This window comes from Ranitomeya imitator, chromosome 1, assembly GCF_032444005.1.
Source record: "Ranitomeya imitator isolate aRanImi1 chromosome 1, aRanImi1.pri, whole genome shotgun sequence".
Taxonomy (NCBI): domain Eukaryota; kingdom Metazoa; phylum Chordata; class Amphibia; order Anura; family Dendrobatidae; genus Ranitomeya; species Ranitomeya imitator.
This window is the reverse complement of record NC_091282.1, coordinates 1,058,473,371-1,058,501,184: the sequence shown is the minus strand read 5'-3', so window position 1 is coordinate 1,058,501,184 and position 27,814 is coordinate 1,058,473,371. Positions and strand designations below refer to the sequence as shown.

Below are 27,814 nucleotides of genomic sequence, written 5' to 3'. Positions count from 1 at the left end.
AAGGGGGTTTAGACCACCAGACTATAATAAGGGGAAAAAACGGATCTGTGCTATACCATCAGGGTTGATGCTGTAAAGTAAACCCAATTTATGTAGGATGGAAGTAAATACTGGCATTTTTAGAGGGCGTACTCTCCAGTCTATTAGCATACCTTTTTTGTATTGCTGGATATACATGTACTCACATGTGCCTCAGTATAAACCAATGAATGGGATACTTTCTTTGCATTTGTGAACATTGTTTCATCTCCTGTGGATATTTATATACCTGTTTTTTTGTACCTATGATCGCTTTTTTACCATCATACCAGTATTTACTTCCATCCTACATAAATTGGGTTTACTTTACAGCATCATCCCTGATGGTATAGTTCAGATCTGTTTTTTCCCCTTATTATAGTCTGGTGGTCTAAACCCCCTTTCCTTCCCTTCCCCCCATGTTAATGTATTTCTTTGCATTATTCATTTTTATAATTATCTTTTCAATAAATATATTACCTTTTAACATTTTTTTTCTCTCTCTTCACTTCCTTTTTCTTTTGTGGTATTCCACAATTGAATATGTAATTTATCCACCCAATATTGTTGATCATCTAGTGGAAATACCATCAGCGTTGAGGCAAAAAGAAATTGATCACACCACATTCCATCCTGTCTTTCTGATGGAATACTGGATAAACCAGGTATGATGAGGTAAAGAAGAGGCTGCTCATATTGCTGTCCACCCCGTTTTGCTGATCGTATATTGGAGATAAGTCGTGCTGATGTAAGTGATGCTTACACTACTGCCCACCAGGCTATCTAATCTAATACTGGATATACCAGTATTAGATAAGGTAAGAAGAGGCTGCTTACACTGCTGTCCACCAGGCTATCTAATCTAATACTGGATATACCAGTATTAGATAAGGTAAGAAGAGGCTGCTTACACTGCTGTCCACTTTTCTTTCTAAAACTGGAAAAACCTAGCTGTGATCTAGAGATAGCTTGATAGTACGTGGTATAGATTATCTGGAGGCAACAGTGGTGGAGCCACCTAAGGCATATGCTCATTCTAGGATGGGTTCATGCCAGTGTAACAAGATGGAAACTTCAATGTTCTAAATTACTAGACAAAAATGTGATTTCTTAATTAAAAGGTAATTAAAATGAACCCCAGTAGCAATGATAGTCCAAACGAATATACAGTCTAACATTTGTTCCCAGTCACTGGCCAGTGTAAACCCAATGAAAAAGTGATCACATCTTTTATGCAGGCAGAAAAGGCACAAGATATGCAAAAAAATAAAAAACTCTTGCCTCCCCTCCTAGCGTTGAAAGATTTCCTATACTATTGATTGGCTCTTGTTGGGGCAGTTTATTGGTACATGTAAAAGGAGTGAGTCGCACATCAGTAAAAAAGTACAAACTATAAAGTTTTTTTGTTTTAGATGTTAAAAATTAATTGCTGCTCAGACAACAATACATAATCACAGTCATAGTAACCACGCATAAAAGAACCCGTCGTTCCCAGAAATGTTTTAACATGCAGTAAGCCACTTTGCTGTATTATTTTTTCCTTTTATGTCTGAGTGGTTAGTGAGACATCAAACACTGCATGCTTGGCACACCCATGTTTACTTAGGTCCACCCCCGATCATGTGTTACTGGGAGAACAACAAGGAAAGGAATGTCCATGAGCGCTTTCTGCATTCCACACATGTGAGCAAAGGACAAACCATGCACCACATTTCATAGTCCCCAATCCCTGGGATTCTATTATAAGAAAGCCACAAACAATGTGCCAACTCTCCTAGAATAGCTCAAAGTTGGGCATACCATATCCAAATATACCATCTGCTGTTGGCCAGAAAATAAAGCACAGCACGTAAAACAAATGGAAAACGCAACCTGCTCATGAGAAAAACTAGCAAAGCAAACCTAAAGATCAGAAAAAGCTGCCTCCATATAAAGCGCAGGGGGGACTGCTGCTGGGACCCCTCCGCCACGTATCGTACACAGCATGACCACAGTACATAGGATGAAGTGGACATATGGATGTAGGATGTGTCATCATTCCAGGAAACAAAGACCACAGGGGGACCAGAGGACCACCGGCGCTGGAGGGGTGGGGATGTTACAGGTAAAGAATGCTTTTTCTTTTATGCAGTGGAGTCGGAGTCCATTTTGGTGGAGTCAGTGTTGGAGGTTTGGATTACTGACTCCACATCCCGGCATTTATGTTAGAACATTTCCTGCAGCTATTTCTTAGAACCAAGAAAAAAAAAGTGTATATAAAACAATTAATAATGTTTATTTCGAATACATATCCATAAAATCATGTAAACAGTATATAATGAATGCCTCAACAAACGACTAACAACCAACAGCAGAATAACACACTGATTCACGTACAGGTATATATCATAAGTATCATAATCATATGGTAGCCACCAAAACCATTGCTCAAATCCAATCTACTATACATACAAGTGCTATTTATGGTACACCCTAAGAACAATCAATATAAAGTGCATAGAGTCACATAGTAATACCTGTGTGAAGTGTCAATGCAACTGCGTCTCACCCCGACGCGCGTTTTGCCTATTCTTCTTCCGGTGGCATATTAGTATGTGACTCTATGCACTTTATATTTTCAAAATTGAGTAGCACCGTGCACATAGACACTTTAGCATACTACATGTATTGATGGTAATCACCATGGATTGATTGTTATTAGGAGAATAATGACAGGCAGGGGACTAAGGAAGCCCAGACAGGAGTGGCATGGGAGTGCCAACGGGAGTATTACACATTTTACTTTTGATGATTGGAAGTGTTTTGTCAACATTTTCATGTGGTTAAAAAAAAAAAAACGGCTCTCTATATTACAAATTTTTTCTCATCAAAAAAATGAGATGCTAGTACAAAAAAAGAAGGCAAGCATGTTTCCCCACTCCTGAGCATCGCCTTGCCAGCACAGACCATCAGAATGTGAGTGAACGGCACTTCTCCTAGAAAGAACATGAAAGCCCTGAAAATGAATTAATGCATCATATTTTCCACTTTTAGACGAAAAGAGAGAGTAAACGTTCAAAACCAAATTTTCATAGAAAACTTTCCGTTAGAAGAAACGGGTAATTTAATAAGTACAATTCTAGATTTTTAGTGCCAATTCTTCCCCGCTACGGCGTATACAATGGAAATATGAAAATTGTGTGTTAACCAGATTATTAAAAGAAAAAAAAAATGTATATAGGGAAAACCAATTACTCATAGTTACTACAGAACACTTCTTAATGGCTGCACCATGGCATGTGTGCATTCTATTTTATACGGCTAGGATATTCTTCATGAACACTTTTCATACATTGCTTTTTGATAGAGCCAAGTTCAGAAGAAGCAGTCAGTCCCGGGAACCTATTAAGCCATCAGAGTAAATGAGCACAGGTCTCTGGGTAACATCAATACGTGACAGAGCGGATGAAATCTGTGCATATGAGAAATCAAGCTGTCTTTTTAAAATGCACACCATCGGCACGCTTAAAGACTGAGCAAGCATTTTATTACAGAGCTCCAGAAACAAATCTGCTGCATTGGCAGCTGCTTCCCCCCCAATTATGGAAAAATGTCAGCCCGGTTCCAAGTGGATAACCTTCACCTGAGAACATCCTGCTGCTCGGCTAACCAGCCACATAGGAAGGCATGTGCCAGTCATGGAGAGCCACAACCGCTAGGCCTGCAGCAATGGAAAACATGAAAGTCACATCTCCTGGGAAAAGAACCGCCTTGTCCTCCATCAATAAACTGGAGGAACGGGGAAATGCTCCTCCAAACTTCTTAGATCACCATCGGGCACGCGTACAATGAGGTTGCAACTGCAGCTTCTGAAGAGGTGGTCACCAGGTAATACAAAATGTTAAGGATCTGATATTCAAGGAGTTTCCTAAATATACAAAATATTTAATCTCCTAATCCAAAACTGTGACAAAGGAGAATAAAGTTTCTGTGACATCAATGAACTGTATGTCTGGTTGGACGGTTAGGATCTCCTCCTGGTTCCTTGGAGATCACCTCTAATTGAATCCATCCGGAAGTTCATTATTATTATTATTCATTATTACTTATGTTCAGATGACCTATAATATAGACATCAATATTGGCTGTGATGGACAGGAATTTCCCTGGCCAGCAGGAACGCGTCCCCTTAGTCACACCAGTAATGAGATCCACCTACGTTCAGGAGACAAGGCGGTCAGTAAGTGTGCTCCTCGATGGTATGCAACACTGAAAGCACAGTACAAATATTACCAGGGACAGGTGACACTGGCCAGGTATTACTGATCTACGCACAGAAAGAAGAAAGTTCAGCGGTAATGCGATATCTGCAGAACACGTCCAGTTACATCAGCAGGTCTGATGCTTCTGTATAAGATAGCTCAGGGTATGGTCACACATCTAGGATTTGCCTAAGGCAACGCCAGCGTGGATTTTACAAGAGGAAACGTGGCAAAATCCAACGCCAATACTCGATTTCTGCAGAGGATGCGTCTTGGATCAGCAGTAGGACAAAACTAATCGCAATCAGTGGGCAGCTCTTCCTGCCCGTTCTTCTCGCAGAAGATTTTTTTTTCCTGCCACTCAGACAAAAATGCCCACAAGGTTTCCCCTAAAAGTGTGTGAAAGACTATTAAACACCCAGTTCACTTGCATTGAATAAGGATTGTTGGCAGGTGTTAAGAGAATTAAGGTGGACACCTAAGTCCAAAGGCCAGTGATCAGCACACTTGACGTTCGTGGGACCACGGCCTGATGTTTGGGCCTTAGACAGCTTTTAAGGGCAGCACCAGCCACCTACTGATTTTCTGCCCTCAGCTCAATCACTTCTACTATAATTCAGCATCTAGAACAGAAATCTTTCCAAAGGCTATGTTTACACGTTGCATTTTTGCTGCACTTTTTAGGCAATTTTTAAGCTGCAGTTTACAGCACCAGCAAAACCTATGAGACTTCAGAAATATAATGCACACTGGTTTTTTTCCTGAATGAATTGGAAAACTGCAGAATGTCACTTTCAGCATTTTTCCACCCATAGAAAGCAATGAGTGAGTGCAAAAACAAAGTAAAAAACACAGGTATCAGGTTTTGCTACGTTTTTGGTGCAAAAACCCCAGGAAGTTGCATCTTCTTTTTCTTTTTTGGAGGGGGGAGGGGAAGCACTAAACATGTAGAAAACACTTTTTTAAGCAGTCAGCTGCTAATATTACGGTAGCCACATCTTGGTTGAAATACAGAATTCAGTAAATTAAAGGTCTAAAGAAATCAACTCCCATCCAATGCGTGCGACTGGCATCATGAGCGCCTCTTCCCATAGTGCTGTGGGTATGCTGGGCAACATCACATCATAATACCACGAGTAGTGGAAACTCAGATGCCCATATCTTCATATAGGACGTACATTCATTGTTTGCACCATCAGTTTCTAAATGATGGAAAGTCTACATGGCACCAATGGGCAACTCAATCCTAACAATAACCTATTACCGAGCCTTTGCATTCGTGGAGATTACATTTCACACATTTTAAAACAATACATTTGTTAAATATGAACCAGCGGAGATCAGTAATAATAAACCGCCAAGTGTACTTCGTCCTTCAACCCAGTGCAAATGGCTCCGCTCCAAGATTCCCGTCACACAAGCACAATGTGAAGAAGAAATGAATGCACTGAATGCACCGGGTAACTGGTCAGGGGCACAGCCCTCTGATTAAATAGCGGGCATATCACAGTGCAGGCTGGCGCTGCCCTATGCCATACATAGCCAAGTGATTGGGACAAATCCCTGTATAAGTTTATGGAGCGCTTACTACAATAAGGAAGAATTGAGCGCAGAATGGTATACAGCCTGGTGCCACAGAATCTCCTGGCCCATCTCTAGGTACACTTTGCCCATACATGTGCCCGCTGTAAATGCCCAGCGACCCCAGAGCTAATCTATTAGGAGGTGTAGTTTTATGCACACGGTAAGGACGAGGTCCCGAGGGAAAAGCAGAAAAAAAATGGTTCAGTTCTAATCAGTGAAGTGGGACTAAAAGCAGCCGTCACAGGATGATGGTGGACGCCAGAGACCCGAGCAACCTGACAAATACCCAGAGCAATTATATAGCAGGTTTCGTCATGCGGCTGCCGACCCTTTGGGAGCGTTCCCATCACTACTGCCATAACATGATCTCACTGTATAGCACTACTCATGTTGTGTGTCTACATAGCTCTGATGAAGGCCATGGAGACAGGATTTTAGCAACTGTTCCTTTTAACTTCAGAGGTTAAAATAAATGTTTAAAAGTTGCTGGGACTATGGTGTTTTAACACAATAAAAACAGAGCTTCTCCCCTGTTTACAGGACAGAACATTTGGCAGACTCATGATATGGACAATTGTATTTTGTATTTAATTTTATTGTTGAAAAATAAAACTGTGCTGAAATCTATAGAGAATAGTTTAATGTACAATATGCATTCACTCCTTTTTGTGCCGGCCTTCAAAGAACAGTCTGTAGCCAGTTTTTGGCTTGTGAATGTAATGGATTGACCCATCTGTAAATGGTTTTATTTTTGGTATATTCTCGTATGTGTGAAGAAGGCAACAAAAGAGCAAGGTATAAAGTGTAAATGCTGCAGAACACCGAGGTCTACAAATATTACACATCACCTCCATCCATCCCACCAATCCTCTGTACATGTCAATATAGTTTGTTACCAAGTAGTCTGTTCCTGGCAGTACTTCACCCCCATTCCTGGCCACACACGGGGAGCGGGCTCTGAAGCAATACGCCAACTGCATGTGCTGCCGGAGAGGTTTACAGATGCCCCCCAACTCCATGGAGGACAATGAACCCTGCACAGCCTTCAATACAAGAAAGCGGCCTACAAAACCTCATATTTAGTTAAACATTGTGCCCTATGAGCATCGTCCAGATCACTGGGTCCAAGTTCAGGATTATGAAAGCTTTAGACAATTCTTCAAAACCCGACGTGAGAATGCTGGACCGAGTTCACACCTGCTCTGTCAGCTCTGCTGTTCTGTTCAGAGGACAGAAAAATGCAATTGATTTAGACAATGGACACAAATGGCTCCTGAGAGACCCCAATGAGATATAATGGGGGCCGTCATTTTTACAGTAACACTATGGCTGCATGCTGCCCTACTCATCCCACCATACATGTCAATCAGCGACTGGGCTTAATGACGGACACAAACGAACGTCCATTCACCAGGATTCCTCCATAGGTTATCTAGGGTCTAGTAACAGGCAGGTCAGGGAGAATATGCTACAATGAAATCCAGAAGTCACAGACATGAAGAGCTATAGAAGCCAGAAAACTACTAACTAGGGAAGAACCACCTTATTAGTTACAGAAAACATTACATATTATGCAGGACTCCCATCACAGGCATCTGCAAACAAAGCCCTATAATATACTAGGAACATCAGGCTAGTAGTAGGAGCCAGCAGGACCTCCAGATCTTAAGGTACCTTCACACATAACGATATCGTTGCTTTTTGTGACGTAGCAACGATATCGTTAAGGAAATCGTTATGTGTGACAGCGACCAACGATCAGGCCCCTGCTGGGAGATTGTTGGTCGCTGAGGAAAGTCCAGAACTTTATTTCGTCGCTGGGCTCCCTGCGGACATCGCTGGATCGGCGTGTGTGACACCGATCCAGCGATGTCTTCACTGGTAACCAGGGTAAACATCGGGTTACTAAGCGCAGGGCCGCGCTTAGTAACCCGATGTTTACCCTGGTTACCAGCGTAAAAGTAAAAAAAAAAAAAACAGTACATACTTACCTACCGCTGTCTGTCCCCAGCGCTCAGCTTCTCTGCACTCCTCCTGCACTGGCTGTGAGCGTCGGTCAGCCGGAAAGCAGAGCGGTGACGTCACCGCTCTGCTTTCCGGCCGCTGTGCTCACAGTCAGTGCAGGAGGAGTGCAGAGAAGCAGAGCGCCGGGGACAGACAGCGGTAGGTAAGTATGTAGTGTTTTTTTTTTTTTACTTTTACGCTGGTAACCAGGGTAAACATCGGGTTACTAAGCGCGGCCCTGCGCTTAGTAACCCGATGTTTACCCTGGTTACCCGGGGACCTCGGGATCGTTGGTCGCTGGAGAGCTGTCTGTGTGACAGCTCTCCAGCGACCAAACAGCGACGCTGCAGCGATCCGGATCGTTGTCGGTATCGCTGCAGCGTCGCTGAGTGTGAAGGTACCTTTACACAGGATCAATAGTTCGGTGACCTCTTTAGGGACCAGAGAAGATGTTACACCCTCCTTCACTTTAAGGCTATGTGCACACGTTCAGGAATTCATGCAGAAAATTCCTGTGGAAATCCGGACATTTCTGCCAGATTTCCGTTTAAATCCGCATTCGTTTTTTTTGCGCGGTTTTTGCGCGTTTTTGCGTGGTTTTTCCCGGACATTTCCCAATGCATTAGACAGTGGGAAATCCGCGAAAAAAAACGCAAAATTAATGAATAGGTTCATTATTTTTCCGCAATGCGTTTTCATGCGGAAAAACGCACATCATGTGCACAGAAATTGCGGATTCCATTATAAATGATGGGATGCTTAATGTATGCAGATTATTTGCGGTTTTATAGCGTTTTTATAGCGCAAAAACGCTAAAAAAAATGCAAATAATCTGCAACGTGTGCACATAGCCTAAAATGAACCTGTCACAAGGTTTTTGCATGTCTGAAAGCAGCAAGATGTAGAAGTTGAGACCCTGATTCCAGCAATATGACACTTACTGGGCTGCTTGCTGTCACTTTAATACAAATCACTGATTTCTTCGATCTAACAGTTCTCTGAATGCTGAGCTCTGTATGTACCCTCCTTAGACCTTGTGTACACTGTAGTGTACAACGGTTTTTCTATTATAAGACTTCTGGGTCTGAAGAGGCTATAACCCCACACATACTACTGATTGACAACATTGTGTACACTGTGCATAGGCAGAAAGCTGCCAATCCATAGTGGGGCGTTATTATACAGCTTGTCATGCATGTCAATAAAAGGTATGAGAGAAAATTCTGCTGGACACTTGGAAGGTCGCACAGCGGACACTTCACCATGAATTAGCGTTCCTTTCCTAAACTATGCGTGTTATTTAGGACAAACACATAAATCCTTCTCATCACTGTGCATCACATGAACATTATATTAGTAAAATAGCAATAACGAGCGCCTACGCTCTGTGAATGCAGTCCGTGGCAATAACGAGCACCTACGCTCTGTGAATGCCGTCCGTGGCAATAACGAGCGCCTACGCCCTGTGTATGCAGTCTGTGGCAATAACGAGCGCCTATGCCCTGTGAATGCAGTCTGTGGCAATAACGAGCGCCTACGCCCTGTGTATGCGGTCCGTGGCAATAACGAGCACCTACGTTCTGTGAATGTAGTCTGTGGCAATAACGAGCGCCTACGCCCTGTGTATGCAGTCTGTGGCAATAACGAGCGCCTATGCCCTGTGAATGCAGTCTGTGGCAATAACGAGCGCCTACGCCCTGTGTATGCGGTCCGTGGCAATAACGAGCACCTACGCTGTGTATGCGGTCCGTGGCAATAACGAGCACCTACGCTCTGTGAATGTAGTCTGTGGCAATAACGAGCGCCTACGCTCTGTGAATGCAGTCCGTGGCAATAACGAGCACCTATGCCCTGTGTATGCGGTCCGTGGCAATAACGAGCACCTACGCCCTGTGTATGCGGTCTGTGGCAATAACGAGCACCTACGCTGTGTATGCGGTCCGTGGCAATAACGAGCACCTACGCCCTGTGTATGCGGTCCGTGGCAATAACGAGCACCTACGCCCTGTGTATGCGGTCCGTGGCAATAACGAGCACCTACGCTCTGTGAATGTAGTCTGTGGCAATAACGAGCGCCTACGCCCTGTGTATGCGGTCTGTGGCAATAACGAGCACCTATGCCCTGTGTATGCGGTCCGTGGCAATAACGAGCACCTACGCTCTGTGAATGTAGTCTGTGGCAATAACGAGCACCTACGCTGTGTATGCGGTCCGTGGCAATAACGAGCACCTACGCCCTGTGTATGCGGTCTGTGGCAATAACGAGCACCTATGCCCTGTGTATGCGGTCCGTGGCAATAACGAGCACCTACGCTCTGTGAATGTAGTCTGTGGCAATAACGAGCGCCTACGCCCTGTGTATGCGGTCTGTGGCAATAACGAGCACCTATGCCCTGTGTATGCGGTCCGTGGCAATAACGAGCACCTACGCCCTGTGTATGCGGTCTGTGGCAATAACGAGCACCTACGCTGTGTATGCGGTCCGTGGCAATAACGAGCACCTACGCCCTGTGTATGCGGTCCGTGGCAATAACGAGCACCTACGCCCTGTGTATGCGGTCCGTGGCAATAACGAGCACCTACGCTCTGTGAATGTAGTCTGTGGCAATAACGAGCGCCTACGCCCTGTGTATGCGGTCTGTGGCAATAACGAGCACCTACGCCCTGTGTATGCGGTCCGTGGCAATAACGAGCACCTACGCTCTGTGAATGTAGTCTGTGGCAATAACGAGCGCCTACGCCCTGTGTATGCGGTCCGTGGCAATAACGAGCACCTACGCCCTGTGTATGCGGTCCGTGGCAATAACGAGCACCTACGCCCTGTGTATGCAGTCCGTGGCAATAACGAGCACCTACGCTCTGTGAATGTAGTCTGTGGCAATAACGAGCGCCTACGCCCTGTGTATGCGGTCTGTGGCAATAACGAGCACCTATGCCCTGCGTATGCGGTCCATGGCAATAACGAGCGCCTACGCTGTGTATGCGGTCCGTGGCAATAACGAGCACCTATGCCCTGCGTATGCGGTCCGTGGCAATAACGAGCGCCTACGCTGTGTATGCGGTCCGTGGCAATAACGAGCACCTATGCCCTGCGTATGCGGTCCGTGGCAATAACGAGCGCCTACGCTGTGTATGCGGTCTGTGGCAATAACGAGCACCTACGCCCTGTGAATGCAGTCTGTGGCAATAACGAGCGCCTACGCCCTGTGTATGCAGTCCGTGGCAATAACGAGCACCTACGCTCTGTGAATGTAGTCTGTGGCAATAACGAGCACCTACGCCCTGTGTATGCGGTCTGTGGCAATAACGAGCACCTATGCCCTGCGTATGCGGTCCGTGGCAATAACGAGCGCCTATGCTGTGTATGCGGTCTGTGGCAATAACGAGCACCTATGCCCTGCGTATGCGGTCCGTGGCAATAACGAGCGCCTACGCTGTGTATGCGGTCTGTGGCAATAACGAGCACCTATGCCCTGCGTATGCGGTCCGTGGCAAAAACAACCATAAGACATCCATGTAATAAGTCATCTGAACGAGCCATTAAGAGATGTGACAACCCTTATAATATTATATATATCTGCCCGGCGGCTGTCCTGCATGTAGACATTACAAACAGGCTTCCTATGGCAGGAGGAAAAATTTTAAAAAAAATTATTAAAAAAAAAAAGCACAATCCGAGACAACATTGCCCTTTAACAATAGCTATAATAGGGGAGAATTTCTTGCATTGTGAGAATCCGCTGAAGTCTATATCAATATTCTTGAAAAGCATTTCAACCAGCAATCATGAAACGCGTGCAGGGATCAGATAAAGCAGCCTGTGGCCGTATTCCACCATCATTACACGCAGAGCATGGAATAAGATGAATGCATAATTATCCTGCCATTACCTCACAACCATTTCCACATGCCTGCACACCGATAGTACAGATAGAAATAACCCAAATCCTGGCAGAGATCTCATGTAGTGCACAAGGTGGGTATGGCTTCTAATTAAGTGGGATCGCACACGAGTCAAGGTGCAAAAAAGGCCAATTGCTCCTCCACCGGTCACCAGTGGCGCGTGGAGGCGACAGGTCTCACAGGTCTTCACGTCGTGCATGTATTGTCAGCGTCGTTCTTCACGCTCTATTCATCCCAATACCTAGGCACTACCCACACAAATTAGGGCTCATTCACATGTATGTTTTTCTGGTTCCTGTTATAGTCTATAGTGGTCTGCACAAAAGCACAGAGACATGTCCAATATTGCTCCAAATGTCAGCTCAAAACTTGACACTGCGAGTCTATGGCTCAGTTAGAAAAATTGGGAGAAAACTCTGCCACCATACGTGTGCTGCCAAGTTTTCATGTACTGTTTGACAGGAAAAGCTGAACAAACCTTCAACATTTTCTGTTAATCTGAAAAAAACTGACGAAAATGACGGCAAGAGCTGACCCACCGACCAAAGTGTGATGGCAGGAGCCGATGCCACTGACAAAACTAACGACAAGGGCCGACCCACCGACCAAACGCTAACGGCAAGAGCGGGCCCACTGACGAAACTAACCACAAGGGCCGACCCACCAACCAAACGCCAATGACCCAATTTTTTTTTGATGACCGATTTTTTGCATATGAGAAAAACCTGACATCAGAAGGACCACGGATGACTTTGAAAGCATCAGCCGAGCCATGTGGGTCTCAGGCAACAATGACTGTACGGGTAGCTCATATTAAAAATGTCTGAGCGCTACATTTCAGCTAAAGGTACGTATTATAGAAACCTTAAGAAAATGCACAAAAAGATAAGAAAAAAGCCTGCAATTTCGCCCTTCTGATCTAATTTATGCAAACCCTGTGTGGTCTGATCCCGCAGCCCGTCTCTCCGACATTAGTCCCAGGCTTCTTGTATGTAGAAGCAGTGTGCAATGTTCTTTAGGACAAAGTAGAGAAACTCTGTGGGGACATCACAATAAAATCCCAGCATTCTATGTAAAGAACTGCAAGCTTCCCCCCCTCCATTACTATGGGAAGCCAGTCATTCAGATGCTGCTGTACCATGGTACAAGAGGTAAAACCTGACAATCCAGCTTAGCTCAACACAAAAGCCAACAACCCTGACAATACAAGTTACGCATCTTTGTGACTTCCTGGTAATTTACACACATATCCCATACCAGACTGAATAGACGGACATCACTGGGCGAGGAAGCGATCATAGGACTGTCCCTACAATAGGGGAACCAACCAGAAGATCTCACCAAACTGTGTGGATCTTGCCGGCAGAGTTCATGCGGGCCAACAGCATCTTTTCTTAAATGGCTGTAGTGGTGACAAGGGTCACCAAAGTGATTGTGTACAGGCTGCAGCCAATCACTGAGCTCATTGACTTTGCCATTGTAGATAACCCAAGCTGCTGAGCTCATTGATTGGCTGCAGCGCTGTTGAAGTGAAGTCACCGTTGCAGCATCAGAGCAGTGTGATACCACAGGAGGCTAAGCAATCTGATTATTTCTAAAGCCACAACAAAATTAATAAAAAGGTTAAAAGGGGGAAAACCCTTTAACGTTTTCTATTTTATTGAGAAAATGTGCAGAAAGTTCTTGAAGGGTTTGGTATATATGGGGCCAAAGATTCCCCCAGCATAGTTTTTTTTTTAAACAGTAGGCATAGCCTTGGCTCTAGAAGGTGGTATGCTCGATCTTTTACAATGTATTTGTCTTCACTTTGCAGCACTCTACTTTATGACATCACGTGAAAGTAACGAACACGTCATTGACACATGCCAACCGTGTACTACGAAACAAAGTGAAGACAAATCATGTGTGTGGGCCATGACTAGTGCAGCCGCACCCATCGCCAACACTGTGTATACGAGGAAAAGCGTAATCTGCTCGTCTTATAGCCCGCACAGATTGCCATCAGTAAAGTAAGCCAATCATCCGCACAGAGGAAATCCAGCCATTTTCCTGCTTAGCCAACTTGATCTTTTTGCTGATGGAAATACTTATGTCTCTCTGTTCTGTACCTCACTGACATACAGCATTAAGCCTCATTCACACGTCGCTTTAAAACATGTGATAAACCGTACTGGTGCCATCAGCCTATGGTCCATGTGTCTATCTTTGACATATTGCATTATTCTTGTTCATTCAACCAAGTCCCAAAGACTTTTTCCACCCATGGATGGGACGATAGACAAGAACTAGTCTGACAACTATAATAGCATATCCAACTTCTTAAGTGTCCCAGAAAAAAGAAACTCCGGGATTCATCTAGTCCTGCAATGGCCTCGTATTACATGGCAGCCAACTGACTTGGATGGCACCATCTAATATCCCATTTCTAAAATGTGCACACACTGCCAACTAATAGGGGTGAGAGACGCTGAGCCCTTGACATGGGAGACTTGGGGGATTGCATCTGTAAAGGGGTTTGGTCTAATGGGACATTACTATTAAGGCACAATGGTAATTGTCAGCATACCCATACTCAAGACGCCAGTAAGTCAAGTATACACCAGCCATCTAGTTTTCACTAATGCAGCGTAAAGTCCTGCACTGACAAGTACAAAGTCCTCAATACTACTGACAAATGGCTGCAAACTATCAAGAATACACAAAACTACAGTAACTTTCTGACTGATCATTGATACTAATGACCCTACAAAATGAATCTGTAATATGCGGTGAGGCATTGTGAGAATGACTAACGCTCCACATTCCCGAGCGCTCACCACCACCAAGCCCGGTAATAAAAGCCATGTGACAGAATAAAGCGGAGGCCTACATCTTACACAACCAGCCGACTGCTCTACTTCACAAAGTTCAGGAAAAGGTGCCGTTCTAAAAAGAGTGTCCAATCTCTGGCTACGCTGGCCACTAAGAGGCTTACATATGGAGATTAACAGGATTACAGTCACATGCAATATATCACCCGCAGAAATGGAGGATTGTGGACAATTAATAAAATGACGAGGAGGTCAGAGCTACAGAAAAACACAGACATCCGTCATGTAAGAAGAGTTTTTCTGGGTTTTTATTATTTCACTTATCTGGACTGTGCACATATAACACATCGCCTACAGATACTACATCTTCATACTCTGCGGACACGTGCTTGGGTATCTGACCAAGAGCGTATACATACATAGTATTCTCTGCACCAGCACGGATATAGATATATATATATATATATATATATCATACAGAATGTTTCCAGTGTTCAGCATCATATTAGTATCATACATGTCCATTTTACAAATGAACTTGGATAAATGCACATGAATGAATGAATGAATGAATGAATGGATGGCTTTGTCCTTTCTTCTTCCCACATCCAAGCAGTACTTTTCCTTCATGAACTCCAGCATGAGCACCGTCGCTGAAAGAATTACTGGCAAGTAAGCGTTTCCCTTCCCGGGAGGATTACGGCTACAGGCCACGCTTAACAAAACAAAGAAACAGGAAAAAGAGCTCTATATAGAATCTAATAAGGAATCCATAGTCCATAGGTGGATTAGTCGGCAGGTTAGGGGGTCTTGGCACTCTTCTAAGCCCAGAATATAGGTATATGGCAGAAAAAAAAAAGACCCTTGATGTACTGAAGGCAAAGTCATTCATTAGGAGAAAGTCCATTCTAGTCCCTGGCTACTGAAAAGTATCATGCTGGCTGCTGAATTCTGCAGGATCTTACACAAGGACTCAATGGGTACGGCAGACAGTACATAGGGTGGGGTACGGTCTTATTGCAGTGTCAGGAGTGGCGGTCGGGGTTCTGTGAGACGAGTAGTCATTTTATTGATTAGTGACCCCATCTAGAGCCCCATTTAGTACCGCACAATGGAGGCATGTGTGCAGAGGTTCACATTAGTAATGATCTCACAGGTACTCTCTGGCATAACCAGCGAGGAAACGGTGAGGAAATTTCCATCCTTTGTTATGGTAAGAGAACTGAATCATTTCCGGACAGGTCTATGCCCACACGCTCATTCTCTGTGTTCAGCAGTGACTGACTTCCTGCACAACGGCAGCAAGCACTGCCACACGGCGGGGGGCACGCACCCAGGCACTGCCACACGGCGGGGGGCACGCACCCAGGCACTGCCACACGGAGGGGGCACGCACCCAGGCACTGCCACATGGAGGGGGCATGCACCCAGGCACTACCTAAACCTATATTTTATGAAACTAAGGAATATGCTGCAGGTCATACAGATGAAAACTAGATAAATAGCAGCCGTTTATTGATAAGGGGCATAACTATGGGTCTGCTGTATTCCTAGTCACTAGATGACCCCTTTAGAAATATGGTAGACAATATTCCTTGCACTTGAAGACTAGTGATGAGCGAATATACTAGTTACTCGAGATTTCCTGAGCACGCTCGGGGGTCCTCCGAGTATTTTTTAGTGCTCAGAGATTTAGTTTTTCTTGCATCAGCTGAATGATTTACATCTGTTAGCCAGCATAAGTACATGTGGGGGTTGCCTGGGTGCTAGGGAATCCCCACATGTACTTACGCTGGCTAACAGATGTAAATCATTCAGCTGCGACAAGAAAAACTAAATCTCTGAGCACTAAAAAATACTCGGAGGACCCCCGAGCATGCTCAGGAAATCTCGAGTAACGAGTATATTCGCTCATCACTATTGAAGACAACTATTGAGCAGCCATGAGAAACGTAAACTAGCTACAGCGTTCATTTTAGTGACTCAAGACAATGCCCATGTTAGGGTCCACAAACATTAGAGGAGAGATAAGCTGCAGTACATGAGAATGGCCACAGCACAGTGTATGGCGCTGTGGTGTTCTGGGACCCTGTGACAACAGGTGTCAGCTGATCAGTGGGGTCTGTAGCTTTACTTCTCAGTCCTCGTTCTTGACGGCGCATTATCCTTGCACGAAAGAGAACAATGGCAGCTTGTGTGCACGGAGGGCGCTGCACATCATTACCGATCAGCGGTCAGTCCTTGTAAACGGCCCCAATCTCTCAGTCCAGGACCACCCTCTCTGTGTATAGTATTCTGACCATCTCTGCTCACATAGGACAAATCTATAGAGATGACTGGCCACAATCCCACTACAAGATACATGCGCCTTGTGTCTCATCTGAGGGTTTTTCCTACAGTTAGCCACCGATGTCTTTGCAGGGTTTTCTTATGGGTTTTGACTTTTTCTTTAAAGTAAAAGCACTGGCAAAATGCCCCAAAATGCGTTGAGCTTTCCCATTGACTTGTACTGTAAAGCGCGGGGGGGACAGGTCGCTCCTAATAACAGCTTGCCTTTATAGAAGGCTGAAGAGGATAACAGACGATCAGACGCCGGATCTTGTGCACAGCGAGTCGTTCATGCGATTGAGCGTCTTCATTGTTGCGCACATATTCAACCTATTATTAGTCCTTTTAACCCCTTCAGTAATCAGAAAACCTTGAAGCAGCTAAAAGTAGTAACATGTTCATTCTTCGGGCGGCTTCCATTATTTAGCCGCTCACCACTACAGAGGAAAATACAAAGCAAAGACGTCAGCCACAAAGAAAAAAAAAAAAAGAAAAAAAAAAAAAAACACAGCAAAATCGCCCAAAGTCGCTTCTGGAATAAGACCACCAGCGACTTCCTGAAGCGGCTTGCCTGGAAAAACTTGGCGGCTCTACAGACGGAAAACAAGACATGATGTGCACCCAGCCTATGGCCCCGATTCACCAAGGTCCACGATGGTCTCACCGATGTTGATGTGGAGGCGTACGAGTCAGACGAGTGGTGAGCGCCTCCATCCGCCACACCAGAAATCTTACTCCAGTCCTGATTGGCGTAGTCATGAGCTAGGCGAGTTGGGGTGTCGCATTTCCTAAGTGCCCCCGTCCCAGCTCCTCCATTTTGGCAGACCTGGGAGAAACTGACGTGAATAATTGCTAAATGTTTCCGCAATTTGGAGTTGCGCAAACATTTTGTGACTTTTCAAAGCAATTGATCTGAAAATTTAGGTAAAAATTGCTGTGATGAACCAGGGTCTATATACCCATGTGTGTATGCGAGACTGGTTGGCATCTCCCCCACTTAGCTGGTACTGTATCACACACATAAACCCACAATGTGTGAGACTGGCACGTGGTCGCACTAAGGATACGAGCATCAAGTACTGCGATGCCAAGACGCTTTGGGTGCATACTATACCAGTGCGCCCCCAACTGTATTCGGGGGCACAAAGAGTGGCTTATGTCCATTAATCACAGATGTATCTACAGGGAATCACTCGTGTGATGCCATCATTTGACACTTTAGGAACATATTTCCCAAAGAAGTCCGGTACCTAGAGTAGGCCATCATGCAGCTAAAACGGGACAATGCTTTGTACAGAAACTAACGAACCCAACGATTGCTCGTGCGCGGCGCAGGCTTGTGCCCTTGTGTCAGACTTGTCTCCATAGTGAAATAAATGCCCCCTAAATACTCCCTGTGCCCGCGGTATCTCATTTTAGGGCCATGTACCCAGTATGGGAGCCACAGAGGGCCCCGCTATAAGCAGTACCTGCTCGTTTCATGCCTCAGCATCCTGGGCTACAGTAGATAAAGTGGCGTGTAATGAGACTTCCGCACTGTGGAGAGGACGTGTAATTGGTAGACAGGCCCTTAGGTGAAGAAATACAGATCTTTTTGTATCTAAAATGGGTGTGACAAATTGTAGATTAATGTAAAAGCACCAGAAAAAGCCCTGAGACAAGAGCGTTCAGCTAAAGTTCAGTTGTCACAGCACAGAGCGGGCATGGCATGGCACTCTGGGGTCCTACTGCCAACAACGCCATGCACAGCAGTAAACTATACGGCAGCAGTCAGCGGCTAGCACCCAGCCAAACCATACAGAGGCAAAGTAAATAATGCCACCCCGAGACTGACGAGCCTTCCCCACACAGTGGGGCATTGTACTGCGGTGCCCACACTGGCGGTGACTGACATCATACATTACCGACCTGTCTATCAGGAATGGGCGCGATATTGTTACAGAGGAGACGACTGACAATGACTTGTTGTTGGCGAACGTGTGACTACTCCTTACAAGTCTTTGCGGCATTCACAGCATTGCTGATGCCCATCACCTCAGGCACATTATTCAAGACGTATGTGGGTGAAGTGAGGGCAGATTTCCAAACTTTACACAATGCTACTGTGTTTCTTCAAGGGGCAGCTGTGCCAATGACAGAAGGGGTGCGGTGGTCACTAATGTCAGATGTGGCCCCATTGATGGGTCTAACATGCCCTCGCCACTAAAACCATCCTTCTTGTATGGTAGAGGAGGTGGCACCAGCTCCAGTAACTGTGTGGGGGATGAGTCGGGCGTCTGGGGTCCTCATACCATGCTGTACGCCAATATAACACAGGATCCCAGCAGGACTCCGGGACCACGACATGTCCAGTGATGTTTGCCAAGCCACAAGGGTGCCCAAGTATCAATGTGACATGTTTGGCAGATGTATAAACGACACTATTTATGGGCTACTAAGATGTGTGGATATGGCATACATGGCACCACACAGAACGCAGTGCTACGTTATGTACAAGCCAACGTAGAGTTGTACAGAGCGTAGGGTTACATTATGGTCAATTTTCTGTGCCCACTATGCATGTGCCAGCGTAGATGTGGCACCACAGAGCATAGGGTTACATTATGGGCCAATAAGGCCATTTTCTGTGCCCACTATGCATGTGCCAGCGTAGATGTGGCACCACAGAGCATAGGGTTACATTATGGGCCAATAAGGCCATTTTCTGTGCCCACTATGCATGTGCCAGCGTAGATGTGGCACCACAGAGCATAGGGTTACATTATGGCCCAATAAGGCCATTTTCTGTGCCCACTATGCATGTGCCAGCGTAGATGTGGCACCACAGAGCATAGGGTTACATTATGGGCCAATAAGGCCATTTTCTGTGCCCACTATGCATGTGCCAGCACAGAGATACAACATGCCACATTCTAGGTACATTCCGATGTCTGTGCCAATCATGGGTCCTATCACATGTATGCAGTGATTCCCTGGCATGTCTAGCCCTAATGTGAGTGCCCCCTGAGGGTCAGAGCAGCGGTGCCCCCACCTTCCTGGAGGGTGAGAAAGTTGTCAGCAAGTTCCCAGCGGCACAGCACCAGGGGTGGGCACAGCACCAGGGGTGGGCACAGCACCAGGGGTGGGCACAGCACCAGGGGTGGGCACAGCACCAGGGGTGGGCACACACCGGCAGGACGTACCTGGGCGCTCCTGTCAGCCGGGGGCTTCATCACTGCTTGTCTGAAACTGTTATCCACATAGGACGCCATGTTGTGGTCCGGGCGCCCCGGCACCGGCTCAGCGGCTCTGCTCCTGGGCTGAGACCCCCGGCAGCTTCTCCGTTTCTCCGTCCGGTCCGCACAAGAGGAAAATCCAACTGAGCAGCGGTCGCCAAGAGAAGAGCACGGAAACTAATCCAAGAGTTGTGAGAGCTGGTCATACACAGCGGGGCCGGCACATGCCCCCCACAGACACACACAGGGGGCTCAGCACTGCAGCCATGGTGAGAGGGGCACTCAGGAGCATCACACAGGGCAGGAAGAGGGTGTGGAAGTAAGATGGGAGCCCTCCTCGTCCTGCCCCTTCCTGTCCTCCTTACTCTCAGCTCCTTGTGGCTCTCTACTGCCACCTAGCGCGTCTCCGCAGCGCTGCCCAGTGTTCTTGTGGCAGACAGGCAAGCGGGCGGGGCGGCAGTGCCAGCCTCATGTGTGCCGACTCCTGTCTGTCAGTACACTGTGCCGGCCCAGGTGACATGTACTCCTGTCTGTCAGTACACTGTGCCGGCCCAGGTGACATGTCCTCCTGTCTGTCAGTACTCTGTGCCGGCCCAGGTGACATGTACTCCTGTCTGTCAGTACTCTGTGCCGGCCCAGGTGACATGTCCTCCTGTCTGTCAGTACTCTGTGCCGGCCCAGGTGACATGTCCTCCTGTCTGTCAGTACTCTGTGCCGGCCCAGGTGACATGTCCTCCTGTCTGTCAGTACTCTGTGCCGGCCCAGGTGACATGTCCTCCTGTCTGTCAGTACTCTGTGCCGGCCCAGGTGACATGTACTCCTGTCTGTCAGTACTCTGTGCCGGCCCAGGTGACATGTACTCCTGTCTGTCAGTACTCTGTGCCGGCCCAGGTGACATGTACTCCTGTCTGTCAGTACTCTGTGCCGGCCCAGGTGACATGTACTCCTGTCTGTCAGTACACTGTGCCGGCCCAGGTGACATGTCCTCCTGTCTGTCAGTACTCTGTGCCGGCCCAGGTGACATGTCCTCCTGTCTGTCAGTACTCTGTGCCGGCCCAGGTGACATGTCCTCCTGTCTGTCAGTACTCTGTGCCGGCCCAGGTGACATGTACTCCTGTCTGTCAGTACTCTGTGCCGGCCCAGGTGACATGTACTTCTGTCTGTCAGTACACTGTGCCGGCCCAGGTGACATGTCCTCCTGTCTGTCAGTACTCTGTGCCGGCCCAGGTGACATGTACTCCTGTCTGTCAGTACTCTGTGCCGGCCCAGGTGACATGTACTCCTGTCAGTACACTGTGCCGGCCCAGGTGACATGTACTTCTGTCTGTCAGTACACTGTGCCGGCCCAGGTGACATGTCCTCCTGTCTGTCAGTACTCTGTGCCGGCCCAGGTGACATATACTTCTGTCTGTCAGTACACTGTGCCGGCCCAGGTGACATGTACTCCTGTCTGTCAGTACACTGTGCCGGCCCAGGTGACATGTACTTCTGTCTGTCAGTATACTGTGCCGGCCCAGGTGACATGTCCTCCTGTCTGTCAGTACACTGTGCCGGCCCAGGTGACATGTACTCCTGTCTGTCAGTACACTGTGCCGGCCCAGGTGACATGTACTCCTGTCTGTCAGTACACTGTGCCGGCCCAGGTGACATGTACTTCTGTCTGTCAGTATACTGTGCCGGCCCAGGTGACATGTCCTCCTGTCTGTCAGTACACTGTGCCGGCCCAAGTGACATGTCCTCCTGTCTGTCAGTACACTGTGCCGGCCCAGGTGATATGTCCTCCTGTCTGTCAGTACACTGTGCCGGCCCAGGTGACATGTCCTCCTGTCTGTCAGTACTCTGTGCCGGCCCAGGTGACATGTACTCCTGTCTGTCAGTACTCTGTGCCGGCCCAGGTGACATGTACTCCTGTCTGTCAGTACACTGTGCCGGCCCAGGTGACATGTACTCCTGTCTGTCAGTACTCTGTGCCGGCCCAGGTGACATGTCCTCCTGTCTGTCAGTTCTCTGTGCCGGCCCAGGTGATATGTCCTCCTGTCTGTCAGTACACTGTGCCGGCCCAGGTGACATGTCCTCCTGTCTGTCAGTACTCTGTGCCGGCCCAGGTGACATGTACTCCTGTCTGTCAGTACACTGTGCCGGCCCAGGTGACATGTCCTCCTGTCTGTCAGTACACTGTGCCAGCCCAGGTGACATGTACTGCTGTCTGTAAGTACACTGTGCCGGCCCAGGTGACATGTACTCCTGTCTGTCAGTACTCTGTGCCGGCCCAGGTGACATGTCCTCCTGTCTGTCAGTACTCTGTGCCGGCCCAGGTGACATGTCCTCCTGTCTGTCAGTACTCTGTGCCGGCCCAGGTGACATGTACTGCTGTCTGTCAGTACACTGTGCCGGCCCAGGTGACATGTACTCCTGTCTGTCAGTACACTGTGCCGGCCCAGGTGACATGTACTCCTGTCTGTCAGTACTCTGTGCCGGCCCAGGTGACATGTCCTCCTCCTGTCTGTCAGTACACTGTGCCGGCCCAGGTGACATGTACTCCTGTCTGTCAGTACTCTGTGCCGGCCCAGGTGACATGTACTCCTGTCTGTCAGTACACTGTGCCGGCCCAGGTGACATGTACTCCTGTCTGTCAGTACACTGTGCCGGCCCAGGTGACATGTACTCCTGTCTGTCAGTACACTGTGCCGGCCCAGGTGACATGTCCTCCTGTCTGTCAGTACTCTGTGCCGGCCCAGGTGACATGTACTCCTGTCTGTCAGTACTCTGTGCCGGCCCAGGTGACATGTCCTCCTGTCTGTCAGTACTCTGTGCCGGCCCAGGTGACATGTCCTCCTGTCTGTCAGTACTCTGTGCCGGCCCAGGTGACATGTCCTCCTGTCTGTCAGTACTCTGTGCCGGCCCAGGTGACATGTCCTCCTGTCTGTCAGTACTCTGTGCCGGCCCAGGTGACATGTACTCCTGTCTGTCAGTACTCTGTGCCGGCCCAGGTGACATGTACTCCTGTCTGTCAGTACTCTGTGCCGGCCCAGGTGACATGTACTCCTGTCTGTCAGTACTCTGTGCCGGCCCAGGTGACATGTACTCCTGTCTGTCAGTACACTGTGCCGGCCCAGGTGACATGTCCTCCTGTCTGTCAGTACTCTGTGCCGGCCCAGGTGACATGTCCTCCTGTCTGTCAGTACTCTGTGCCGGCCCAGGTGACATGTCCTCCTGTCTGTCAGTACTCTGTGCCGGCCCAGGTGACATGTACTCCTGTCTGTCAGTACTCTGTGCCGGCCCAGGTGACATGTACTTCTGTCTGTCAGTACACTGTGCCGGCCCAGGTGACATGTCCTCCTGTCTGTCAGTACTCTGTGCCGGCCCAGGTGACATGTACTCCTGTCTGTCAGTACTCTGTGCCGGCCCAGGTGACATGTACTCCTGTCAGTACACTGTGCCGGCCCAGGTGACATGTACTTCTGTCTGTCAGTACACTGTGCCGGCCCAGGTGACATGTCCTCCTGTCTGTCAGTACTCTGTGCCGGCCCAGGTGACATATACTTCTGTCTGTCAGTACACTGTGCCGGCCCAGGTGACATGTACTCCTGTCTGTCAGTACACTGTGCCGGCCCAGGTGACATGTACTTCTGTCTGTCAGTATACTGTGCCGGCCCAGGTGACATGTCCTCCTGTCTGTCAGTACACTGTGCCGGCCCAAGTGACATGTCCTCCTGTCTGTCAGTACACTGTGCCGGCCCAGGTGATATGTCCTCCTGTCTGTCAGTACACTGTGCCGGCCCAGGTGACATGTCCTCCTGTCTGTCAGTACTCTGTGCCGGCCCAGGTGACATGTACTCCTGTCTGTCAGTACTCTGTGCCGGCCCAGGTGACATGTACTCCTGTCTGTCAGTACACTGTGCCGGCCCAGGTGACATGTACTCCTGTCTGTCAGTACTCTGTGCCGGCCCAGGTGACATGTCCTCCTGTCTGTCAGTTCTCTGTGCCGGCCCAGGTGATATGTCCTCCTGTCTGTCAGTACACTGTGCCGGCCCAGGTGACATGTCCTCCTGTCTGTCAGTACTCTGTGCCGGCCCAGGTGACATGTACTCCTGTCTGTCAGTACACTGTGCCGGCCCAGGTGACATGTCCTCCTGTCTGTCAGTACACTGTGCCAGCCCAGGTGACATGTACTGCTGTCTGTAAGTACACTGTGCCGGCCCAGGTGACATGTACTCCTGTCTGTCAGTACTCTGTGCCGGCCCAGGTGACATGTCCTCCTGTCTGTCAGTACTCTGTGCCGGCCCAGGTGACATGTCCTCCTGTCTGTCAGTACTCTGTGCCGGCCCAGGTGACATGTACTGCTGTCTGTCAGTACACTGTGCCGGCCCAGGTGACATGTACTCCTGTCTGTCAGTACACTGTGCCGGCCCAGGTGACATGTACTCCTGTCTGTCAGTACTCTGTGCCGGCCCAGGTGACATGTCCTCCTCCTGTCTGTCAGTACACTGTGCCGGCCCAGGTGACATGTACTCCTGTCTGTCAGTACTCTGTGCCGGCCCAGGTGACATGTACTCCTGTCTGTCAGTACACTGTGCCGGCCCAGGTGACATGTACTCCTGTCTGTCAGTACACTGTGCCGGCCCAGGTGACATGTACTCCTGTCTGTCAGTACTCTGTGCCGGCCCAGGTGACATGTACTCCTGTCTGTCAGTACACTGTGCCGGCCCAGGTGACATGTACTCCTGTCTGTCAGTACTCTGTGCCGGCCCAGGTGACATGTCCTCCTGTCTGTCAGTATACTGTGCCGGCCCAGGTGACATGTCCTCCTGTCTGTCAGTACTCTGTGCCGGCCCAGGTGACATGTACTCCTGTCTGTCAGTACACTGTGCCGGCCCAGGTGACATGTACTTCTGTCTGTCAGTACTCTGTGCCAGCCAAGGTGACATGTACTCCTGTCTGTCAGTACACTGTGCCGGTCTAGGTGACGTACTCCTGTCTGTCAGTACACTGTGCCGGCCCAGGTGACATGTCCTCCTGTCTGTCAGTACACTGTGCCGGCCCAGGTGACATGTCCTCCTGTCTGTCAGTACTCTGTGCCGGCCCAGGTGACATGTCCTCCTGTCTGTCAGTACTCTGTGCCGGCCCAGGTGACATGTCCTCCTGTCTGTCAGTACTCTGTGCCGGCCCAGATGACATGTCCTCCTGTCTGTCAGTACTCTGTGCCGGCCCAGGTGACATGTACTCCTGTCTGTCAGTACTCTGTGCCGGCCCAGGTGACATGTACTCCTGTCTGTCAGTACACTGTGCCGGCCCAGGTGACATGTCCTCCTGTCTGTCAGTACTCTGTGCCGGCCCAGGTGACATGTACTCCTGTCTGTCAGTACTCTGTGCCGGCCCAGGTGACATGTACTCCTGTCTGTCAGTACACTGTGCCGGCCCAGGTGACATGTACTTCTGTCTGTCAGTACACTGTGCCGGCCCAGGTGACATGTCCTCCTGTCTGTCAGTACTCTGTGCCGGCCCAGGTGACATATACTTCTGTCTGTCAGTACACTGTGCCGGCCCAGGTGACATGTACTCCTGTCTGTCAGTACACTGTGCCGGCCCAGGTGACATGTACTTCTGTCTGTCAGTATACTGTGCCGGCCCAGGTGACATGTCCTCCTGTCTGTCAGTACACTGTGCCGGCCCAAGTGACATGTCCTCCTGTCTGTCAGTACACTGTGCCGGCCCAGGTGATATGTCCTCCTGTCTGTCAGTACACTGTGCCGGCCCAGGTGACATGTCCTCCTGTCTGTCAGTACTCTGTGCCGGCCCAGGTGACATGTACTCCTGTCTGTCAGTACTCTGTGCCGGCCCAGGTGACATGTCCTCCTGTCTGTCAGTACTCTGTGCCGGCCCAGGTGACATGTACTGCTGTCTGTCAGTACACTGTGCCGGCCCAGGTGACATGTACTCCTGTCTGTCAGTACTCTGTGCCGGCCCAGGTGACATGTCCTCCTGTCTGTCAGTACTCTGTGCCGGCCCAGGTGACATGTCCTCCTGTCTGTCAGTACTCTGTGCCGGCCCAGGTGACATGTACTGCTGTCTGTCAGTACACTGTGCCGGCCCAGGTGACATGTACACCTGTCTGTCAGTGCACTGTGCCGGCCCAGGTGACATGTACTCCTGTCTGTCAGTACTCTGTGCCGGCCCAGGTGACATGTCCTCCTCCTGTCTGTCAGTACACTGTGCCGGCCCAGGTGACATGTACTCCTGTCTGTCAGTACTCTGTGCCGGCCCAGGTGACATGTACTCCTGTCTGTCAGTACACTGTGCCGGCCCAGGTGACATGTACTCCTGTCTGTCAGTACACTGTGCCGGCCCAGGTGACATGTACTCCTGTCTGTCAGTACACTGTGCCGGCCCAGGTGACATGTACTCCTGTCTGTCAGTACACTGTGCCGGCCCAGGTGACATGTACTCCTGTCTGTCTGTACTCTGTGCCGGCCCAGGTGACATGTCCTCCTGTCTGTCAGTATACTGTGCCGGCCCAGGTGACATGTCCTCCTGTCTGTCAGTACTCTGTGCCGGCCCAGGTGACATGTACTCCTGTCTGTCAGTACACTGTGCCGGCCCAGGTGACATGTACTTCTGTCTGTCAGTACACTGTGCCGGCCCAGGTGACATGTCCTCCTGTCTGTCAGTACACTGTGCCGGCCTAGGTGACGTACTCCTGTCTGTCAGTACTCTGTGCCAGCCAAGGTGACATGTACTCCTGTCTGTCAGTACACTGTGCCGGTCTAGGTGACGTACTCCTGTCTGTCAGTACACTGTGCCGGCCCAGGTGACATGTCCTCCTGTCTGTCAGTACACTGTGCCGGCCCAGGTGACATGTCCTCCTGTCTGTCAGTACTCTGTGCCGGCCCAGGTGACATGTACTCCTGTCTGTCAGTACTCTGTGCCGGCCCAGGTGACATGTACTCCTGTCTGTCAGTACACTGTGCCGGCCCAGGTGACATGTACTCCTGTCTGTCAGTACTCTGTGCCGGCCCAGGTGACATGTACTCCTGTCTGTCAGTACTCTGTGCCGGCCCAGGTGACATGTACTCCTGTCTGTCAGTACACTGTGCCGGCCCAGGTGACATGTACTCCTGTCTGTCAGTACACTGTGCCGGCCCAGGTGACATGTCCTCCTGTCTGTCAGTACACTGTGCCGGCCCAGGTGACATGTGCTCCTGTCTGTCAGTACTCTGTGCCGGCCCAGGTGACATGTACTCCTGTCTGTCAGTACTCTGTGCCGGCCCAGGTGACATGTACTCCTGTCTGTCAGTACTCTGTGCCGGCCCAGGTGACATGTCCTCCTGTCTGTCAGTATACTGTGCCGGCCCAGGTGACATGTCCTCCTGTCTGTCAGTACACTGTGCCGGCCCAGGTGACATGTAGTTCTGTCTGTCAGTACACTGTGCCGGCCCAGGTGACATGTAGTTCTGTCTGTCAGTACACTGTGCCGGCCCAGGTGACATGTACTCCTGTCTGTCAGTACTCTGTGCCGGCCCAGGAGACATGTACTCCTGTCTGTCAGTACACTGTGCCGGCCCAGGTGACATGTACTCCTGTCTGTCAGTACTCTGTGCCGGCCCAGGTGACATGTACTCCTGTCTGTCAGTACACTGTGCCGGCCCAGGAGACATGTACTCCTGTCTGTCAGTACTCTGTGCCGGCCCAGGTGACATGTACTCCTGTCTGT

The 27,814-nt window shown here is 48.9% G+C and overlaps 1 protein-coding gene across 13 annotated transcripts in view; it reads right to left on the bottom strand.

The window, feature by feature from the left end:
• Nucleotides 1-20,439, bottom strand: part of RAPGEF2 (Rap guanine nucleotide exchange factor 2) — a 253,329-nt gene extending 232,890 nt beyond the window's left edge. For 9 of the 13 annotated variants that reach the window (XM_069744143.1, XM_069744153.1, XM_069744154.1 and 6 more), the window contains exon 1: nt 20,071-20,271. In XM_069744143.1, coding sequence (XP_069600244.1) covers nt 20,071-20,139 — 69 coding nt within the window. In that variant the 5' untranslated portion in view covers nt 20,140-20,271. Of the gene's footprint in view, nt 1-20,070 lie in introns of all 13 variants that reach the window. The other 4 variants (XM_069744150.1, XM_069744146.1, XM_069744157.1 and 1 more) reach the window with 4 other exon arrangements.
• Nucleotides 20,440-27,814: the final 7,375 nt, after the last annotated feature.